General features: G+C 42.5%; 1 protein-coding gene across 7 annotated transcripts in view; it reads right to left on the bottom strand.

Annotated features, from left to right (window-relative positions):
• Positions 1 to 23,352, bottom strand: part of KALRN (kalirin RhoGEF kinase) — a 683,494-nt gene that overhangs the window by 287,223 nt on the left and 372,919 nt on the right. For all 7 annotated transcript variants that reach the window (XM_081571703.1, XM_081571704.1, XM_081571705.1 and 4 more), the window contains exons 12-14: positions 23,093 to 23,301; positions 19,590 to 19,764; positions 5,278 to 5,473 (exon numbers count right to left, since the gene is read on the bottom strand). In XM_081571703.1, coding sequence (XP_081427829.1) covers positions 5,278 to 5,473; positions 19,590 to 19,764; positions 23,093 to 23,301 — 580 coding nt within the window. The remainder of the gene's footprint in view (positions 1 to 5,277; positions 5,474 to 19,589; positions 19,765 to 23,092; positions 23,302 to 23,352) is intronic.

The raw sequence follows: 23,352 nt of genomic DNA on the forward strand, positions 1-23,352 counted from the left end.
ACACCCATGTCCCCACTTTTTCCTTTCCTGTGGGGGAAATTATATTCTGTGTTGATTACTGATGGGACTATTGAATGACTTACATAAAATGTAAATAGAAAATCTTACCATCAGATGTGTATGAGCTTGTTCAAAGTATATCATTAGAAATGATGATGATTTGGATGCTACTAGACTAGTGCTCTCAACCTTGGCTCACATAACATTCATCTGGAGAAGTTTAAAAGTCACCATGTCCTGGCCACAGCCCAGACCAATAACATCAAAATCTCTATGGGTAGGAACAAGGCATCAGGAATTCCCATCTTAAAGTTCTCAGGGTGATTCCAACATGCAACAAAGATTGGGATCCACTGGATAAGATGGAACAATGGTCAGCAATCCAGGGACAGAGACATTCCTTAGGCTACACTCAGTTACCAGAACATTCAGCACAGCAATTACTTAGGGCTCAAGGCAACAGTTAATAATAAAATGTTATTTTGCTTTCCTTTGCTGCCAGATTGAGAGTATCACTTTAATTTCCTCATGGAGAAAGGTGGCTGTGGTCTAGGGTAGAGTTAGGTATTTCTGGCTGTGCTGCCCATACTTGTAACATGTTTTTCAACTGTTTTTATGTTCTTTAAATATCTGTGTCTGCCTCAGATAGAGAACATCTTTTCTCTTTTCTCCCCCTCACCCTCTTTCTGTGTCACTACCTCAATTAACACCTAGTTCAGAAATTACAAAGTCCTTTAATCAGGTTTTTAGATTAGTATTTTCAACCTTGTCTGTATATTAGAATCACCTGGGAAGTTTAAAAAAATCTGGGCCCACTCCAGGCCAATCAAATAAGAATCCCTGAGGTGATTCCAAAATATGTAGTCAGGCTGAGAACCATTGTTTTACATCAGCTTCTCTTTGCTTCCTCTCAGAGCCACATTCCTTCACCCCAGAGCAGCTTACATTTTGGAAGAACACAGGCCTTGTCTTTCCTTTTACTACATAAGTACAATTATTTGTGGTCCATTATTTTTATGTATATCGGTTTCTCCTAGACTGATGTTCACTTGATTAATTCAGCAAATGTCAATAGAGAGAATTTGCTATGAGAGAGACATAACCACTCTGCTGGATGCTGGAAATGCAAAGAGAAGGAAGGAAATGCCCCGCCCTCAGGCTGCTAGAGAAGCTGCTGCTGCTGCTGCTGCTAAGTCGCTTCAGTTGTGTCCGACTCTGTGCGACCCCAAAGATGGCAGCCCACCAGGCTCCGCCGTCCCTGGGATTCTCCAGGCAAGAACACTGGAGTGGGTTGCCATTTCCTTCTCCAGTGCATGACAGTGAAAAGTGAGAGTGAAGTCGCTCAGTCGTGTCTGACTCTTAGCGACCCCATGGACTGCAGCCTACCAGGCTCCTCTGTCCATGGGATTCTCCAGGCAAGAGTACTGGAGTTAGAGAAGCTACAGGAACACATATAACCCCAACAGAGTTCAGTGTGAGCTAGAGCGTCAGCACAACGTATAATAGTGATCAAGCTTTACTGAGCTCATAGCAGGCTCATGTTTCACACCACTGGATGCTCACAGTGGCTCCATATGGTTAGGATTCCTATAATTGCTGTTTTTTAGAGGAAGGTGAGGTTTGGAGAGATTGGATAACATGCTCAGGGAACCCATGCAGTGGGAGGTCTGATGCAGATGCCAACCCAGAAGTCTCTCTCTGTCTCTCCTGGCTGAACCCTTAACCTCTATGTTCAAAGAGATGGGTGATTCTCACAACCGACTTTAAGAATTAATGTAAGTGCTGGGGCTGGGTTCTACCCAAACACAGTAAATTTTAAGCACCAATGCCACACACTCCAAAGAGTTTTCACTTAAAGACCTTGCATAAAGAGAGGACTTGATGTTTTGATTAAACCACGAAAGGAACATATGCACAAGATGCATAGCTCCTATCTTATTTCTAAAGTCACATGTAACAGTCGCACAGTCAGATAACATTAGGGAGAAGAGCTGGGGCATAACCAGTGGGGGCAGTGAGGCTAAATCATGGCAAGTGAGAACTGAAGGGAAGTTTAAGAATGAAGGCCCACCTTCCACACTAGACAGAAGAAGAAACTAAGGTCTACAGAGAAAGAACAAGGACTTCCAAAGTCAGACTGCTTGTTGGTGGTGTAGCTGGACCTTGAATTCCGCCAGCGTGTTTGCCCCAGAGTGACTCTTTCCAGCAAAACCTGCCACTTCCTAAGTTGGGGCCCAATAGATAACCCTAAATAATGTGCAGGTAAAGAAAGTGTTCCTATTTTGCCAACTACTTTTAAGGCTGATGTTGATTTAAGCAGAGGCTTTTGCTTTGGTTAGGGCTCTTAGCAAATCAGGCGGATTTAGTAGAACCTGGCTGAATGTGACAAAGTTCATACCTAAAAGTCTAAGGAAATTACCTACTTCCATTTATTCCTATAAAAATCAAAGCATAGGCCCTTAATTAATTCAGCTTGGAGGGCTACGTAGCAACCAAATTCTTCATTTTTCTAATTGTTCTTTTTCTGAGACAATAGTTTTTTTTACCTCTAGTTCAAATATAATTCATTAGACATACAACGCAAATGCCCAACCCATTTGTTCCCTGAGTCCTGTGTCTCTGAAGTTCTGCATTCTTCAGCCACCCAGGTTCTTGGCAAGGCCCACTCTCGGTCCAGGTTCAACTTCCACTCCCAGGCCCAACTCTGGTGTGATGGTGCCCTCCCTTTCTCCAAGCCAGAGATGAGACAGACACTTTCTCTGCAGGACAGGCACATGGCAGCAGACAGAGGAAGCTTCCCTGAGAGCCTTGGAACCACTCCCCTGGAGGCCTCATGGGCTATGCCAGGATGAACAGCTAGCCAAGGAGGAGCAGGGAACAGCCGTCCCAGCAGAGAGGGCTGAAGAGGCCAATCAAGGCTCTTTTGACAAAGCTCATTTCTAGAACAGGATATGTTGGGGTGGGCAGCCCATCTGCCTGGGGTGTTTTCACCCACTCAGCCCTCATGGTTAAGGTGGCCGCCAAGCACAGCTGGTTTACAGGGACTGCTAGCTCCTGGCAGTCTTTCTGTTACCAAGGATATCTGGCTCTTGGACAGAGGTGTGCTCACCCGGGATCACACCAGCACCTTGCTCCTAAGTGCCGTAAGTTTTCGGGCTGATGAGGCTCTCCACCTGCGAGACACATCAGTACTGAGGGATGAAGGGATAAGCATACCTACAGAGTTTCTCTACACAGCCTCCTTCCTAAGTACTGTGTCTGCATTCTCTCATGTTTCCCTATCTTAGTTGGATAGCCAGTTATCTCGAGGATCATGAGGACAAGCTATAGGATGAAACCTTGAGTCCAGACAAGGTTCTCCATCAGTTTTCCCCTTCGGTAATAAGGCCTTGAAAAGGTACAGCTGTGGCCAAGAATACTGCTTCTCAAACTTTAACGTGCACGTAATTTACCTGAAGATAAAATGAGGTTCAGATTCCTAAGTCTGGGATTCTGTCTTTCCAATCAGCTCTTGAGCGATGCTGGTGCTGCTGGCCCAGGTCCCACACTTAGAGCAGGTCCTAGATCACCAGTCCTGGACTAGTGCATCAGAATCACCAGGAGGGCTTACTGTTGGGCCTCATGCCCGAGAGATTATGACGTGGCAGGTTCTGGGGATGGGCACCTGAACTTGCATTTCTAACAAGTACTCAGGTAATGCTGATACTGCTGATCTGGGGACCACAATTGGAAGTTGCTGTCCTAAGGTACACCAGAGATATCAGCTGCTGTGATTTAACCTTCACGATAAAAAGCAGTGATTCTCAGCCCTGGCCGCACGGTGGCATCATCTGAGAAGGTTTTGCCAAGGCCCAAGGCCCATTCAGAGGTGCTAAATCAGAGTATCTGGGTATTGTCGTTTTTAAAATAATCCCCACATAGACTACAATGTGAATAAGGGCTCCTCCTGGAGCTGTGTGGAGCATGATCTGTACTCTGAAAACAGTGTCTCACAGACAGCTGCAGCCTGTTCACAATACAAATGAACATTCAAGGAAAGATAATGCTGACCAAAGTAAACAGAATTTACTAGATTGTCTTTCTCTGGTTAGAAGTGAAGTTCCTTTGAATGCTGGTATGTTCTCTTTCAGGTCATTAAAAGAAGCACAGTACCCTAAAGTCAAGTTTGATTGCTAAGGTCTGCCTGACAATCTCATGATTCTAAATCAGCAGAGACATGGGCCAACCATGTTTCAAAGAGTTGATGGCCTGAGCTCCTGCCTGCCTCTTCCTGGAGGACCTGGGGTGGTGGGGGTGAGGAGACCTGGGTTCTGGCAGTCCACTAGTTATAGGCCCAGACCGATAACTTCTTCCTTCTGGACTAGGGAACCACTATGTCTCTCTCCAGCTCTGAGTTCAAAGGCTGTTCTGGAAAGTGGCAGGTGAAACTTAAGGGTCCATGCATTTGTTGGATAAACAACAAATAAATTCTAAATAGGAAAAGAAGTCTAGTCTGAGTAACAGCCATGTGTTTTTGAGAAGTTATAAAATTATATGACCTTGCCATAAATTTTGTCAGTACTTCTTACACTCACACACAGACCAGTGATAAGAAAAATGAGGACTCTGAGAGGGCTTCCCTGGTGGCTCAGTTGGTAAAGAATCTTCCCGCAATGTAGGAGATCCGGGTTTGATCCCTGGGTTGGGAAGACCCCTGGAGAAGGGCACGACCACCCACCCCAGTATTCTTGCCTGGAGAACTCCATGGACAGAGGAGCCTGGTGGGTTACAGTCCATGGGATTGCACAGAGTTGGACACAATTGAGTGAGTAACATTGAGAGGCATGGACTGGAGATGAGTCAGCCCTGAGGGTGGAGGACAGGGCAGAAGAGTATGTGCAGGGGGTAGAGGTGGAACAGCAATATCTACACATCTGAATACAAGTCACAAGGATGGCTGATGGCATTTGGAGCCCACCTGGTTTATTTCTCTAGACCACCATGTTTGTGAATCTGTGCTAATTTCCATCATTGGTATTTCTCATTCTCCCCACAGCACCAGAAGAACCTAGTCCTATTCCTGTCTTTATGATAGCTAACTGGGCAACCTCAGACAAACAATTTCAGCTCTCATGCTTCAGTTTCTTTTTTTTTTAAATGAAGCAAAACTTTGTTTCTTGTACCTGTGGGAAGAGAATGAATAAGTGGAGTGGAAATGCCCCTTGGAGTTAAGCTGATTGATGTTCTTATTTTCATCATCTCCCTGCTGGACGCATAAGCACAGGACAGGTCTCCTACCTGAGGCCTGGACCTCCATGATGTACTGGTGCAGATCCTGGCCCTGCTGGATGACCTCAAAGGTCATGTTGTTCATGGCTAGCTTCCGCTCTGTGTGGCGCTGCAGCCGCTGTTCCGCCAGTGTTAGATCCTCCGTGTTGAAGTCATTCATCTGCCGAAGCAAATCCTCATTCCAAGCATCGAGCTCTGCTGTCACCTGTAAGGGAACCACTGTCAGTGTAGGTTCACTGGCCCACAAGAGACAGCTATGTAGAAGCTCACTGATTCTGAGCCTTATTAACTAATCTAAGTCAGATCTGATTCTGCTTTGCATCTTTCCTGACCCCCAGACTACGTTTAAGGAATGGTGCCAGGCACCCATGTATGTATGCCTTTCATAGGATTCTCCCTGTGTTTCAATGTCTACAACAGCTATACTCTACTTTCCTGTATACCTGGAACCAACTATGCGCCAATATAAAATAAAAATGTTAAAAAAAATTTTCTCCCTGTGTTTTAGTGTCTACAGCAGCAGCAAATACTTAAATGATGAAGTATGGTTTAGAAAGGTTTTGCATACTCCATCTTACTCCACCCCCAATAACCTGAGATATAGGCAGGGTGGAGATCTCTAGGTCCATCCCACAGAGAAAGAAGCTGATACTCACCCACACTGATGGAATGGTTTGCCCAGAGTTTACCCTGCTCATGAGGGACATGACCTGAGGATATAACTCAGTTTCTCTCCTTACTGCAAAGACTTAGTCCACCATACCGTAACTGTTGTTCTAAAGATCTCATCATTGGAGAGGGCCTCAGAAATTAAGTACTGAGTCTAACTTCAAGAAACAAACAGAAGGCTGGAGAAGCCCAGGAAATGACTGAAGGTCACATAATTGTTTAGAGCTGGTGTACACCAAACCCAGGGATCCTGATCTGGTTCTGGGTACAGGATTCTATTACTCACAAAGGGTGATGCCCGGTAATAGTGACTAAACAAGGTGTAAATGTATAGCTTACCACTAGAAATCCAAGATTACACTCTATTGAAAGGCACACATGATTCTAATGAAGACTGAAGCATGGAATGAAGGGAAACTTTGCCCTAATATGGATTTGCTAATTGGTTATTGCGCTACAGTTTCAGTCATGTGACATGCCCTCATTTACTCTCAAATAAGTCCCTGCACACAGAGACTGAATCCTACACTTCCTTATGATCGTTGCAATCAAACACACAGGAACAACTCAGAAGTACTTAACTGGATAATAATTCCACATGATAATATAAATCAAACAAAACCTTTTCCAAAATGGGTTTCAGGTGTGTTATCTCATGAAGTACCTGTGAAGGCAATGGCACAGGTAGTGTCACTCTCTTTTCTGGGAAGAGGCAATGGAAGCCTCACCCCAGATCACACAGTGCAGTTTGGTCCAGGCACCCTAAGCACACAGCCCAGGGACCAGCTTAGTGATTTTCATCATGCTGGGAGTCATCCCAGCTGACATGTGGCAAAACTTTCCCAGTTACCAAACACTGCTATCCAGGAACATCAGGAGACAAAGAGAAGGAAAGACCAGTGTGATGCAGCCTGTTCACAATGGGAGATGGTGCTGTTCGATGCTGTGCCAGGGCCACACAGACCCAGATGGGAAAGGCAAGCAGTCCCTCATGAGAGGCACAGGATTCCTATTCTTTGTCTAACAGTAAGACTTTCCTCCATTGAAAGTGCAGTTACTCTCTTTGAAGCAGAAATAGGGAAACTAAAAATATCACCTTCACAATTCAGACAGAGGAAGACAAATATCATATGATATTACTTATATGTGGAATCTTAAAAAAAAGGGTACAAATGAACTTATCTACAAAACAGAAATAGAGCTATAGATGTAGAAAACAAACTCACAGTTACCAGGGGCTGGGGGTGGGGTGGGGTGGGGTGGGGTGGGGTGGGCGCAGAATACATTGGAAGACTGAGATTGACACATACACACTACTATGTATAAAGTAGATAACTAATAAGAACCTACTGTATAGCACAGAGAAGTCTACTCAATACTCTGTAATGGCCTATGCAGGAAACAAATCTAAAAAAGAGTGGACATTTATATAACTGGTTCACTTTGCTGTACATCTGAAGCTAATACAACATTGTAAATCAACTATAGTACAATAAAATTTTTTTTTAAAAAACCCTGCACTGTCATGGGTTTTCACCTTATGCCCCTACCTCTTTGCAGGTCAACTAAGGGATCCACTGAGTTCAGCCCAAAACCTGGTATCGATTTATTGTGGGGAGTTCTTGGTGAGTTGGGAATCAGCAGGTTGGCAGGCACACAGGTTTTTGTTATATCCTATCTTTAAAAAGTACTTCATTCTCTAACTAGAGAAGGGAGTTAAAATGAGAAAAATAAGAGAGAGAACTTATAATTGTGGGCTTCCTTGATGGCTCAGTTGGTAAAGAATCCTGCCTGCAATGCAGGAGACCCAGGTTCAATCTCCGGGTGGGGAAGATCCCCTGGAGAAGAAAATGGCAACCCACTCCAGTATTCTTGCCTGGAGAATCCCATGGACAGAGGAGCCTGGCGGGCTACAGTCCATGGGGTTGCAAAGAGTCAGACATGACTTAGCGAATAAACCACCACCAACTTATAATTTATAAGAGATAATTTATAGAATGAATAGGACTTTGTAGGCTAGGCCTATAAATGTTTTCCTTTCTTGTATTTAAAAAAATTGAAGTAAAATTTGCATACAATAAGATACACAAATATTCAGTTCTATGAGTTTTGACAGTTTTAGATATCAGTCTAACCATCACCAAATCAAAATACAGGACCTTTCCATCACCCTAGGGACTCACCCCTTCCAGTCAGTTCCTGCCCTCTGCCTTCAGGTGCTACTTTCTGATTTCTATCATCACAGATTCTTATTCCGTATAAATGAAATCATATAATATGGACTCTCATGTCTGGCTTCTTGTGTTCAACACACTGTATTTAAGATTCAGCTGTGTTGTATCCATTCGTTCCTTGCTACTGCTGAGTACTGTTCCATGGTGTAGAGATACCGTGATTTGTTTACCAATCCTGAAGTTGATGAACTCCTAGGTTGTTTTCAGTATTTCGCTATTATGAATAAGGCTGATGTGAAAGGCTTGCACAAGTCTTCTGTGCACACAGGTTTTCATTTCTCTTGAGAGTCACTTAGGCGTGTGATTGTAGGGTCATAGGATAAGTGTATGCTTAACATTCCCAAGAGGAATTTCACATTCCCTGTGAAAGTTCTAGTTGCTCACCATCATTTGGTATTATCAGTCTATTTAATTTTAGCCATGCTAGTGGGTCTGAAGTGATATCTTACGATTTTAGGTCGGATTTTCCTGATGACTCATCATGGTGAGCACATTTTCATGTGCTTATTGACTGCTGGTATCTACTTTTAGCAAGTGTCAAGTTTTCTCCTCATTTTTCAGAACCTAGGTTATCTTTTGATTATAGATTTGTTAGAGTTCTTAAAATATGCTGGATATAAGTCATTTATCAGACAATATATGGGAAAGAGCCCAAACAAAATTTTTAGTCCATTTCCTTGCCTACAAACTTAAGGGAAGTAAGAATAAGACAAGCATGAAAGAAAGAGTCTGCTTTTTCTTCACATTTTAGCTTTTGCTTTGTTTTCATGAAACCGAGTTAATGAAGAAGCTGTTTGCTGCAGGAAGACCCTAGAGAGGTCCCGAGACATGAGTCTGTGGAGTGGAAAGGCAAGTGCCAAGAGTCCTGATCAGAGCAGAGCAATGATGAGGTGCTTTAGCTGCGAGAATAAGGCTCAGAGGTCTGGTATCTTGAGAATCTGAATCCAAACCAAATATGAAATATGCCCAGGATTCTATACCTGGTGTTTCTATATTCATTCCTTCCTTCCCCTTCTCTACCTACACTACCCAACACCATTAAGCTGAGGGGCCCAAGTCTGAAATTAAGCCTTAAGAATGAGAATTTCAAGAAGCTACTCAATGCAACAGCTTGACTTCCAAGCTTTGCTCCTTGGGTCTACACACTCTTTACTATCTCTGTGTCTGACTCTTCCCAACCCCCAAGAACTGAAGCCCAGAGCCTTGAAATAGTCTGATTTATGTACTTCAAATGATGGCTGGAGTTTAATTATTTTCTTTCCTGAGTATTTTCTGTTTCCTCAAGGAATATTCTGTTATTGGCTTCCCCCTCTCCACCTTCTTTCTAGGCCACAAGGCTGGCACACAGCAAGGGTTCATTTTTTAAGGGAAAAAATTTGTTTTCAAACCTGAAGTTCACTTTACTGCTAATGAACAAATCTAGCTTTCTGGCCCCATCTCATGCTCTCCTGTTATGTGAACTAGGGATGCGGCTTACTCTCTCTTGTGAGAAGTTGCTCTGCCCACTCCAGTCACCTTCTCTGGTCCAGCACCCCTGAGACATCCTTGTTCCTCCTCCCAGTCTGCTCAAGTCCTCACCACCCTTCAAAGTCAACTCTGGCATGGAGTTTCATGACCACCCCAGAAACTGATGTTTTTCTCTGGCTTATCTCATTACATGGGACAAGGGTTAATTTGCTAGTACAGAAACAAAACCATGAAAAGAAATACCTGTCTGGTGGATTAATCTGGTGATTCAACTCCATTTGGAAAGGAAACCTGGAAGAATTTGTTCTGAGCAAAAACTAGGACCTGAACCAAATGAGTGAAAGATGGAACCTAAGGTACCCACAGGACATTCAGCTTTCAATCAACATATTTTCCTTTCTCCTTCCACTCAATTAGCTCCATCTCAGCTCCTGGCTCACTCAGTTCCTCTCTTGGCTCTGATGGCCACTCTCTGCCTTGCTCTTCTGAATTAATTGAAGTGTTAGGATATGATGACCTCTTTGAGAGATACATTGGCAGTGTTTTCTAGTCTAACAATTATTTACTCCAGAGTCACAGCCATAAGGGAAATCAGAGAAAAGAGTTAAACAGGAATTTAGATAGGATAAGAGGCAGTGGGAAATGGGAAGGCACTTCAAAAAGAAGCCCAAAGCTTTCCTGCCAGATGAGATTCACTGAATCCAGTATTCTGCAGCCCAAAACTGACTCCAGGGACTTGGTTTAGCAGTGGCCTTGGGCTCTGTCCTCAGAAAGCCCTCTTCTTTGGCTCCTCCCATTTTTTGGGTCCTTCCCAGTAGTTATGTGAGGAGGATACTTTCTCTCCTCATCCCCAAGTGTCTTAAAGAAGATATTTTACCCTGAACTGTGTATTTATTATGGGATAGACAGTATTTACCACTAACTTCCCAGGTGGCACTATTGGTAAAGAACCCACCTGCCAATGCAGGAGACATAAGAGACAGGGGTTCGATCCCTGGATGGGAAAGATCTCCTGGAGGAGGACATGGCAACCCACTCCAGTATTCTTGCCTGGAGAATCCCCATGGACAGAGGAGCCTGGCAGGCTACAGTCCATAGGATTACAAAGAGTCGGACACGACTGAAGCGACTTACCACACCGTGTTAAGCATTTTTCTTTTATTTCATCCTCATAGCAACTCCTCACAGCAACAACATGAGAAAACGAAGGCACAGAGAAGTCACATCATTTGCCTCAGGGTCTCAGAGCTGGTGGTGGCAGAACTGAGCACTCAGCTACAAGGTCAAGGGCTCTTAACCACGGTGTCATATCAATAGAGCTGGTCCAAGAACTAGCTTCAGGGGATAGCTTTCTTTTTATTTTTCTCACTTCAGAGAAGTGCCTGTTTAACCTTTCCTCTGTTTTCTTCTCTAAAAAAACCCTCACAAACTCATTGTAACTCCATTTTCTTCACTTCACATGAACCTTTAAAATTAATCATGTGCTTTGAACAGATCAATAAATTGTATGTTTGTGGCTTTATATAATGCCAGGAATAACTCACTCTTTTAAAAAACACACACTCCCTAGTAAGATATTTTTGTTGAAGAGTTTGGCAAATTTTAAAAATTGATTCTGAGTACTTATATACTTAAAAATATACTTTATATACTTAAAGTATACTGAGTACTTATATTCAGTATAAAGGTCATATTAATCTAACTGGAATTCTTTGGTCCCTCAGAAGCCTTTGGGGCTTCCCTGTGGCTCAGTCAGTAATGAATCTGTCTGCAATGCAGGGGACCTGGGTTCAATCCCTGGGTTGGGAAGATTCTCTAGAGAAGGGCATGGCAACCCACTCCAGTATTCTAGCCTGGTGGACTGCAATCTATGAGGTTGCAAAGAGTTGGACAGGACTGAGCAACTAACACTTTTACTTTTAATTTCAGGAGCCTTTACCATGAACAGGAGAAACATCTGCAATCTGGCATTGGGGTGTGAACACTGGGACAAAGGTTGTGGCAAAGAGAAGTGTAACCTGCCCTCTGCAGGAGCACATTCTCTTTATGGCAAGAGCAAATGCCTGTGGCTCTCACAGCAGTTACATGAACACTCAGGGATCACTTAACAGAACTGGGTAATAAATTCAGAGAGAATAAGATGGGATGTTTGCTTAATATGTGGATGCAAATACATATACATATGTGTGTGTGTGTGTGTGTGTGTGTGTGTGTGTATAGCAAATTTGTATATATTATTTAGGCAGTTTATTAATAATAACAATGCTAACTACAATGTATTACAGTGTTAAGTGCTAGATACTTGAGTTCTATGTATTAACTCATTAAATCCTTAATAACTCTATGGACTGGGAATTATTATTCTCATGCCTATTTCTCAGATGAGGAAACCAATGGAGTAACTTGCATAAAATCATACAATTAGTAAAGCTGGTGAGACAGGTTTCAAACTCAGGCCCTGTAACTCATACTGCATACTCAATGACTATACTATACTGCCATTCAGCAGAGTGAGTCTGTGTGTGTGTGTGTGTATATCAACACTACATATGTTATGCACATTAAGGTCCAATCCCATTCCAACTAATAGTGAGGAGGAAGGGTCTAAGGCATTTCACTGTGGTAAGATGCTCTGAAATGGCAACCCACTCCAATGTTCTTGCCTGGAGAATCCCAGAGACAGTGGAGCCTGGTGGGCTGCCATCTATGGGGTCGCACAGAGTCGGACACGACTGAAGCGACTTAGCAGCAAGATGCTCTGAAATACATGAGCTGTCAACGCAAATGAACATCTTTCTGTTCTATAATGTCATTATTTATATTAAAATGAGAAAACTGAAGGCTAAATATTCTTCACTGACCTACAAGTGCTGGTTGGTAGGAGAAGAGATATTGCAGCTAAATAGAGTTTCATTGCTTTGGGAAGGGCTATTTCATCTACAATGGGTATGTATATTTACATGTTCTTTGGACTGCAAGGAGATCCAATCAGTCAATCCTAAAGGAAATCATCCCTGAATATTCATTGGAAGGACTGATGCTGAAGCTCCAATACTTAGACCACCTGATATGAAGACCCAACTCACTGGAAAAGACCCTGATGCTGGGAAAGACAGAAGGCAAAAGGAGAAGGGGGCCTCGGAGGATGAGATGGTTAGATAGCATCACTGACTCAATGGACATGAATCTGAGCAAAGTCTGGGAGATAGTGAAGGACAGGGGAGCCTGGTGTGCTGAAGTCCATGGGATTGCAAACAGACACGACTTAGTGACTGAACAACAACATATTTATGTGTATTACCACTGTGAAACTAAACTAAATTACCATAGCCATTTGTTCTTCTTGTAGTCTAGTATTAGGTTGTTTTCTGTTAATCAATTAAAATGATGAGATTAGTGAATTCTAATACAGATTATTTTAAAAATATATCATGGAATTTCACTCTGTTTTAGAAATATATACAATCTGTCCAGAGTTAAAATATTTATGTATATAGCTATAAGGAAACCTTTGAGGATACTGAAAGAAGCAGTATGGAAAAGCAGGACTTTGCAATGAAGAACTCTATGTAATTATTTTTTGATTTTTGTGAAAAAATGTAAGAACATATCATAACACTCTAACTGATGAGTTCCAATGTTTGGTTACCTAATTTCTATTCCAACTGGATAATTTAGATAATGGAACACAATTTCTATGACCAAGTTCATGTTCTTTTTTTCATCATCATCATCATGATTAAAATTGAGATCTCTTAAAATCATGACTGATACTGAAGGGATCTTGATGCCCATATCTTTGCCTCTTAATCAGTTTCAGACTCATAGATATCTATTGTTTTCAAAAAAATCTCCCCTCTGTTGAAGAGCTCCCATGATATATATTGTCCACCCATTCTAGAACTTATCAATGCTTGAGTGTCAGAATGGGTTTTCTCCTGCGAAGGCTAAACATTGCATGCTGGAGTTTACATTATTTCCTTCTACTGAGTTCCCTGCATCTTTACCAGAAAGCAGACATGGGCAGCATTTGAACCTTCATAATGTTGCCTGACTTCAGGTTCACAGCCCCTTACCCACCACCCCATTACAGAATGATCTGAAAGCTTCCACTAGGGATCTTTGATAATTTAACAAAACAGGTGACATTCCAGAATACTAAAGCTATGTAAATAATCTTTTTTTTTTTAATGGAAGATGTGAGGGGAAACTGCCAGTGATTCTGAAATCAACTTGACAAAAGTCTAGAAGAAACTATCAAATATTTTGTGAGGATTTTGGTTTACTTTATTGCACTTATTCTGTATTTCCTTTGCAAAAGATCTGGAGCACATTTAGAAAAGGCTATAGGGATCCCAAGGGAACCTACAAAGATTGATCCCAAAGAAACCTTATTTTTTTTTCTTGATATAGTTACTGTGTTGGTGGGTTTGAGGCACATTACAACCAGGAGAACAGCAAGGCTTTGCAGAGTCTAACAATATCTGTGGAGGAAAGGGCTGTGAAATTGTACTAGAAGATGATGTGGCCCTTTAAGGAATGACTGTGCAGGCTGATGGCTCTGTGTCACTGAAGGAAAACATCCAGTGAAGCACCTACAGAGCCCTGCCTGACCTGGCCAATATTTCAAATTGTTGAAACACTGATAGCAATAATAAATTAAATATATTTTGATAGGCTGAAGAACTGGGCCAGAAAAAAGAGAGTAAAATTTGAGAGGAAAAATATATAAAACGATTTCCTTTAAAATTTTTTAAAAGTCAGTGTATTGGAAACATGTACCCTGAAAAAACAGCCAGGGGCTTTTAAGGGAGCAGAAGCGTCAACAGGACAGGTGATGAAGTCATAGAAACATCTCTTGGGCTGAGTGTGTAGAACACCAGTGTTTTGGACACACAGCTCCCCCAGGGCTGGTGGGGCTGGGGGTATAAGCCACTGTGGATAACTGGAGTCTAGCCACCGGGGAGCAATGAGGCAACAATGTGAACCCAGGAAGTGGGGAGAACACTGGGGCTATATCCCCAGAAAAGGTCTAACAGTGAAGAGAAGTAGTATTCGACATTTTAGAGTCAGAGGGGACTGCAGAAATAACTTTCACAATCTCAACACTTTCTGGATAAAGGAAGAGGCCTATGACGAACATTTTCAAGTATTTTTAAAGCTTCCAAAAAGAGGGAGCAGATTTGCTCTGTTTCTCCAGAGAGCAGAAGCAGGAGGAAAGGGCAGAAGGAGATCTTGGTTCAACACAACAATGAGATCCTGAGTTCCCTCCTCTCCTGAACTCTGCTTCTGGGATCTGGAGATAGTCTGGTAGAGGCTGGATGGCATTCTTCAGAGATGCCAAACCCTGGCCATCAATTTTTACCTGCCCTCCAGGTGTCATCTTACTGGGAAACCTTCCACGGGTAGCCTGAAAAGCCAAGCATTCTTGTCTCAGTGTTCTCATTGACCTGTAAGCCTGTCTGTGTCATAGATCATCACTATGGGATGGTTCTGTTTCTGTGGTTCTTCCCAACTAGCCCCCTGAGAGCAGGGACAGTTTCATCCTCAGTTTCCAAAATAATTTTTGAGACATAGTAGGTGCTCACTAAATGTTTATCAAGTTGAATTTCTGTTAGGTAAAAGGCTGACTGAACAATCTCACTCAAGTATAAAACATAAAAGGCCTCTGCATACAACCAAACACAGACTTGATACTACCAGTGAATAACAATCAGCTCTCTCTCCTCTAGGAAGAATTTTCCTCCTTGAAGGCCATTTTTCTCTAGCCTCAGCCTGGCCCCAGCCTATCCCAATATGAACCCCATGGATTTAGAGCTGCTATTCCACTCCTTACTCTGATAAACTGTGCAGATTAATTTTCAGGTACATTGAAAAAACTTTGATTGTAATTACAGAGTCAGAAATTTAAAAGAAAGATTATAACTGTGGCCCATTTTTATAAAGTCCCTCGTATAGGTTATCTTTCTTGGTGTCATTCCTAGTACTCTCCAGTATGGGTATGCTCATCCCAAGGGGTGCCCAAGATTGCCCACTGATAACAAATAGAAAAATTCTAAGTATATAAATAAGCATATGTATGTACATATATATTATATGCACACATATTTGATCAAACTACTAAAAAAAAAATACAACATTTCCCTGGACTTTCATAGCATACTGATCCCAGACTCTCACTCGTACCACAGGGCAGATGGTGTGGTGGGAGGGCTCCTCAGGGGACAAAGGAAGTACCTCAATACAGCTGGACTTTCTGGCTCATCTGTTCAGCTGCTTTCAGCATATTTCAAATTATTGCTCTTTTCATGTGCCCAGTTAAAGGGACTTATCTATTATCTAGTTTTAACTAAACTACCCTTCACAAAAGACATGTGGCTTAACAAGGTTCCTCAAAGAAACTATAGTTTGAAGATAATACTGATCATGAAAGCTCAAGAGAACTCAACTCTTTGGCAGCCACATGATGGGGTAAAGAAACAATGACAATCTAATCAGATCTGTCAAGAAGCCAGACCAAAAAATAATTGAAAATTATCAAGAATACTATTTGAAATACAGAACTGCAGCTTCTAATGAAAAAGTCAAGCTTCATTCACCCTAAGGGCGCAGTGAATTTTGAGATTATTAGTGACAGTAGAATATGTACATAATTTATAAGCTAATATAGATGCATATGTAGAGAGCTGAAAGTTCAAAAATAGTTTATTGAGTGTGTATAATCAAAGGAGTTTGGAGACCACTGGCTTGTTCCTGTTTCTAAAAATATTTTATTTCTTTCCAATCATTCTAATTAATTGCATAAAAGGTGAAATGCATGGAAGCATCAAAAAGAAGAAATTTTCCATATTCTTACCATCACAAGATAAAGACTATTTGCATTTGGTGAACTGTCTTTTCTATTACAACTATTTCTTATAACATATCTTTCACAGAAGGAGGCTGAACTTACAGGGAAAAAACTTTATAGAATATCTGTGTGTCATTGCTTCTGGTCTCCCGGGATATGAAGAAGGCATATCAGGAATGCAGTCTTGGTTTTTTAACTTTTGCCTAATACATTCGGGATAAGTGTCACTCAGCTGGGTACCCTCAACCCCATCCCAGGTACTCTGGGAGCCATATAATTAAGTAAAAGGAAAGTAGTGCAGCAACTCATGTGTTATCTTAATTTTAAAATTAATTAGCCCATGCCAGCCATCAGTGACATGGTTAAGGAGTCTTAACTTAGACTCCCCAGATGTCAGGGGCAGGCCTGCACTGGTTTTCAGTAATCCCTAGGAATTCTGAGTATGTCCATCAAGTGCCTTCCTTTAGGGAAAGAAACCATAGCTGTAGGTCCTGCAGTGACAGCCTCTGCCCTGGCTTATATCAGCTCCACACATCTCTCAGTACAGAAACCACCCTCAGTTTCACACTCTGAATCTTCTCTAGAAGTTTGCCTTTTACCCCCACAGTGAAACACTAGTTGGCATTTGAAATAATCTCATCACCCTCAAATATAACTCTGACAATCTGACTTAAAACAGAAATTTTCCATAGGTTTGGTAGGATTTTCATTTCTATCTAAGATGAAAAGCAATATTTCCCCAAGTTTTGGACCATACCTGAAATGGGGAACCAGACCTCTGCTAAAACCTGGGTGCAGGACCAAATTCTTAACCCCCTCATTTGACCTATTCACTATTTTCATCTCCCTCATTTTATTAGACCATTTACTACTTTCCTACTTCAGCTTCGCTGCATACCAAGCTGTCCAAGTTGTCAGGGTGGGAGGGGAAACTTTTACACAACACAAAGGCTGAGAAATGTCAATCGTACAATTCAAATATCAAGCTCTTCTACTGCAACATTTAAATAGGATCAAATTTTAAGCTATTTTATATATAGTCAACTTAAAAAAAAAAAGCATATTCTTTTTCTATAGGCTTTGGATTGGAAATGGATTGTCCCAGAATCACTGCAGGCAGACACATCCTAATGGTGCCCCCAGCTGATGTCAGTGGGTACAGTCCAAGCGGCGAAGTGAAGCTAATTGACCCATTCTGGAACTAAACCAGCAACCCAGACCTCAAAACCACAGCCATCTCACCAAATAAAGCTTAACACCCAAACCCTTAGTTATTTCCTTCTCCTTAAGCATTTTTTGATGTGGACTTGGAATGATAGGAAAGTAAATAATGAACACAACAGCCAAATTCCCACACCTGCTAACGTAATTCCCTCATGGATGTATTCACTCTCAGTGGGTGAAATGGAGTCGAGGAAGGATGGTGGGAGTATCTGTGGCCAACACTACTGCAACCAAACATCACCTCTGTTTATTTCTCACTCACAATTACCACTCTTTCTTTTATTACTTTTGTCACCCCACGTTCATTCCTTTCCACACAACAATATCTCTAATTTTCCATTGGCATTTTCATTGTTCTTTCAATATATGTTTAAATACCATCTGCAACCTGAAATCACTATGAGTACCAATTCAAAATAAATTATAAATAAAAAGTATAAATAAATTCACTTGAAGTTATGGAATGAGTTGGAAGGATAATCAAGATCTAGATTTAAAGACTTATCTCTTCCTTTATTTCAGAAATTGTCCAAAGAGCACCTTTTAGAACATGACATTTTTAAGTAAAAACTTGCAGTGGCTTCTAGGAAGTTAGGATAGAGGTGAGGAAGAGAAAGGTCAAAACAGAGTCAGAGACAGGAAGGATTGCTCTAGGGATTGAAGAAGAGGGCATCTGTTGCCAAAACAGCTTTCTAGTCCTGTAAGGGGTTGGAAATGACATTGAGACTGGAATATTGGGGCATGCAACATTTGAAAGGTTTCCCTGATGGCTCAGATGGTAAAGAATCTGCCTGAATGCGGGAGACACAAGCTCAATCTCTGTGTCGGGAAGATTTCCTAGAGAAGGGAATGCCAACCCACTCTAGTATTCATGCCTGGAGAATTCCTTGGACAGAGGAGCCTGGCGAGCTACAGTCCATGGGGTCGCAAAGAGTCGGACACGCTGCGCAACTAACACTTTAACACTTAGGTTCGAAAAAATAATAATTTTCCTTCCTAAACCGGTTCCACAGAAGTTTCCATAGATATTGTTGGGAAGATCAATCCCAGACCCCCAGAAGCCTCAACTTGGAGGAGATGGCGGGAATGCAAAGTAAAGTTTTAATGAATGGTAGACAGAGAATTGGTTTTCCTTCACAACACACCAGCCAGGAGCAAAGAGAAGACATAGTTTTTAACCATTTGCCATCCCTTAAAAGGACAATGCGCCATAAGTGTTGAATGTTCTTCACACCTCAGAAACCCTACTGACCTGGCTTTAGTCACTGGCTTACAGCAGAAAATAATAAAAGGTTGGTATTATGTGGGACAGACATTATTAGTAGGCATCACAAAGAGGACACAAATGTATCAGAACACTAGATTCTGACCTTCCCAGGATGAGCTGAGGCATTGATGAGATGAACCAGCAAATGACCTTTGCACACGCTTAGTTTTTTAATAAGCAGAAAGCAAACGAAGGATTTGGGTCTTCCTTCCTCTGACTCCTGACTTCCTGGCTGCTGTGTGAGTCCATCCAACCCCTAATCTTAATATCTTCCTACTCAAGAAGCTATAGAATTTAGCAAGTCTACCTCAGTCACCAAATGACCAACTCCATGGTCTTCCAGGAACCAAAGTGCCAAGTAAGCGTCCACTGCAAACCAACAAACCCTTCCCAGTAGACTAATCCCAGAGACTGAGGAGAGAGGCTCTGCTTGGCAGTGGGGTGAAAGGGACTGGAAGGAATCCAACATGGTGAACATGAGTTCGCCGAGCTCTAAAAATGTATTGTGATACATAATCCTGTCCAGTCCTCTTAGTCTAGCTCTGAGGCAGTGCCCTTGGCCAGGAAGCAGCCTGCCCTCCACCTGCCCACACCTCCTCCCCACATCCACCTCAATGGTGTACTGCTCAAAGATGCGCAGCTGCAGGAAGATGTCCAGCTTGATCTTGCGTTCGTGGAATAGCTCCTCCATTTGCACCTGGGCGTCATCCAGCTGCTGCAGCACCGACTCAATGTGGCTGATGGAGCTACTATGGGGCGTCTTGTTGTTGGACACAGCAGAGTCCCTGTGGCACAGTGGGAGAGAGAAAGGAGGGGGCTTGTCATATTAAAAGTGACAGTGGAGAGGGAGCCTTCCTTGTGTCAGCAAGGGGGATGGGAATCAATAGAGTCACTCAAGCAATAGATGTTTATCAGACTCCTATTGTGAGCCTGGCACTGTCTGCCTAGCAGGTGAACCAAAGATACATGTACCCTCTTTGGGGTTCGCAGCACGGTAGCTCCGAGATTAGCTGCTGTCTTATTCCTCAGACAGAACTGTGACAGGAATCAAACGAAATAACACACGCAAAGGGGCTCTATAAATATCAATGAAGTGGAATGGTTCCAAACATATATGTAGTCTAATATACACATATTTCAATATATACACATAAATACACATATCACGATACATAAAGGTAGACAAATTAAAAGTATATGGAAAAAATCCTTCCTAGTTTTAACTCACAGGATCATGGTTAAAGTCAAATGAGATCATGGTTGCAAAAACTATTCATCTCCTTTATAATTCTATGCCAAAGTTATGGCTGGTGTTATTTAATAGGCTTCAAGCTGTACTTAGGAAAGCTTGAGGTCTACAGGCTGCAAGCCTGGCTCAAATCCCTGCTCTGACATACATGGGCTGGTGACCTTGGGAAATCTCCTTCCTGAGGCTCAGTTGTCTCCTGTAAAGTGGATTTAATAATCCCTGCCCTGCTCATGGCATGGTCTGCTGTTAAATAAGATAGCATGTATGATCGTACTCTGTGACCAGGAATGTGCTGTATGAATGACTGTTAATTCTGAAAGATGTGCCAGGTTCTGACTGGGGCACAGGTCCAGTTGGGGAAAGTAGAATCTAGGGCACAAGAGGCTGAACAATCAACAAAGGCTTCAAAGAGGATGAGCCCTGATTTGAGTGTTAGAAGAAAAGGATGAACCAAGTAGATGGGAAGGGTAGGCTTTCTGAGCAGAGAAGATCCATACAAAGGCAGTAAGGGGAGACGACACAGAGGGAATAAAGAGATAAACATTGATCGAGATAAACATTGATCTGCTGAGACAAGCGAGGTGGTAACACCTCCAAAGAGACCATTACAATAGAAAAACTGGAATTCAATAAGTTTAGATTCTATAGGGCCTTGAGTGAGTAAGCTAGAGCCCCTAGACTTGAAAGAAACAGGCACATTCATTATCTCATGACATCTTGGTTTCTGATACAATCTAAGAAGTCAGAGGGGAAGCCTTAGTTTTGAATGCTCTCATCAGCAGCTTTTCTGAAGACCAGGTCCTTCTGGCCTGTGTCGGACTCAGAAGCAATGGTATCTGAGCTCACACTGTTACTGGAGAGAACACAAGGCCAAGAGCCTCCCCTTCTGTCATCTAGAGAACTTACAGTCTCTCTCTTCTCACCTTGGCCTATTTGGGCATGAAAGCCCATCATGCACAGCTTCCCCCAACCATGAAAAGAACTCAAGAGGAGTACTGAACACTACACATTGTGCATTTGCTGAGAACAGTACTATTGGGAGGATGTGACTACTATTTCTGATGGCTCTCCTCAGTCTTTATCACTCAGCTTCCAGAAGGAAAAGGATGATTTCTGGCCCCTTTGTATAGCACCTCTGTCACTGGCATATACACTAGAATCTAAGAGATAATATAAAAGCACCTTAGGTGTTTCAGTGTGAAGAGTCATGAGGCCTAGGGAAGATGTGTGTGCTGGTGTGTGTGAGGCATCCTGCCAGTGTCTACTTGGGATTGTTTACTTTTTTCTTTGACTGGTCTTGATATCAAGGAAGGGAGCCTAGATGAGTGTCAGACTAGTGGAGGAAGGAACAGTCACCAGTGGTTCTTGTCACATGCCTGTGGTCCTCTCCGAAATCCATAGAGCTTAAACGTGTAGGACAGGCATTAGCCATCTCATTGCCTCCACCAACACTGAGTAGCCTTCAGCCCTCAGGCATGGTGCAAGGTGAGCAGGGCATCTGCCAGAGACTCAGTCCCACAGAGAGGCCAGCCAAGCTTGAGGAAAGCGTTTGGAGAGAAAACACAGAAGTCATTACATAATTCTACAGTTGACAAGCTCCTAGAGTGAACTCTTTAAATCACACAGATGAAACAGCTGAGGCCCAGAGAGGTTAAGTGACTGCTCATTATTTGGAATTTTCCTCAGAAGCAAATAACAGTGGCATTTCCTAGGTAGGCAGACAAAACTGTCATGTATTATACATTCATGAAGATGAACCAGGGGAAGAAAGGAAAGAGGCTGTCTTGTTAGTATGCAATAGGAGGACTCAGAACATGGCGTGTGAATGTTTGAAATAGAAATGATCAATCCAACAGAAAAACATGCCAGGGCTATCTTAAGCTAAGTTCTTATTGTTTATTTAATTGGACAACTGGTTTGGGGGTGGGGGGGTGGGAGGAAGCCCTCTCCAACTGAAGTAATTCCCTCTGGCCTCAGGATTGTCCTGGGTCTTGTTGATGAGATTATTACTATCTGGAGCTGGCAGAGGTCCCAGCACTCAGTGATTTGGGGATAGGAACAAGTCCCCGCAGGCAGACATCATTAGTGCCATCAAATCCTATTTACATATCACCTGGGCACATGGCCAGTTGCTGAGGGCTTGCTCAAGGCCTCATGATATTTTATCTGAGGAGCTGATGCCCTTGACAGGGACAGGAAACTAGATATTGATGCAAATAGAAAGGAGGCAATGGGGTGGATCATTATAAATGAATATAAGGTGTCAGACAGGATTTTCTAAGATTCATTCTTAGCTATATTTGTTTAGGGCAATAGAGAAGGAGTTTTATTTTCTGGGTACCAAGGAATGGTAGAAAGGACATATGTGGGTAAGCAGAGGGCAGAGTAGGACACATCACACACTCTATACATTCGCATGAGGCCACAGGCAACTGTTTGGGGTCACATATTACTGACCGGAGCACTGAAATTCAGAATCAGCCCAAGACCAGATGCCAAATAACACTATGTTCCATACTGGCTATTTCTTCACATGATCAAATATGCCATCATTCTTAATGAAGATGCTGTTTATTTTCTATTGAATACTGCTAAATTTTTATTGTATTTATATTACTTATTGATCACTGAATAACATCTTCAATGATACATAATTCTTTGAAACATAAGAGCTTTTCCACTGACTATTTCATTCTAAATTCAAGTTGGGTATGGTGTAGGCATTTTTATATCTGACAGATGGAGAAACTGAAGCTCACACAAGACCACAAAGCTGGCTGCAGCTGAGCCAAGACCAGGACATGATGACTTATCTCGTGTCTAGTCCAAGGCATTTCCCACTGGAAAGCACCGCCCATGCTGACCTGGCCTCGCTGGGCTCCCCCAGGGAGGGAGGCGCTGACCTGAGTTGCTGGATAAGGTCTTCGCCCTCCTTGATGACATTAAGTGTGGCATCCAGAGTGGCGGTCTGCTGCTGCTGGAACTGCTTGATCAGTTCCTGGACCGCATCCACAGAGTCTGCACAGACATCCTCCAGCATCTCCTTCTGAAGGTCTTCCATCCATGTCCATAGCTGTGGGGGATAGAGACAGCAGAGTCTACTCAGGGCACATGACAGTGGAGG

The sequence above is a fragment of the Giraffa tippelskirchi genome, chromosome 2 (assembly GCF_054371585.1).
Source record: "Giraffa tippelskirchi isolate mGirTip1 chromosome 2, T2T-mGirTip1v1.2.pri, whole genome shotgun sequence".
Lineage (NCBI taxonomy): Eukaryota > Metazoa > Chordata > Mammalia > Artiodactyla > Giraffidae > Giraffa > Giraffa tippelskirchi.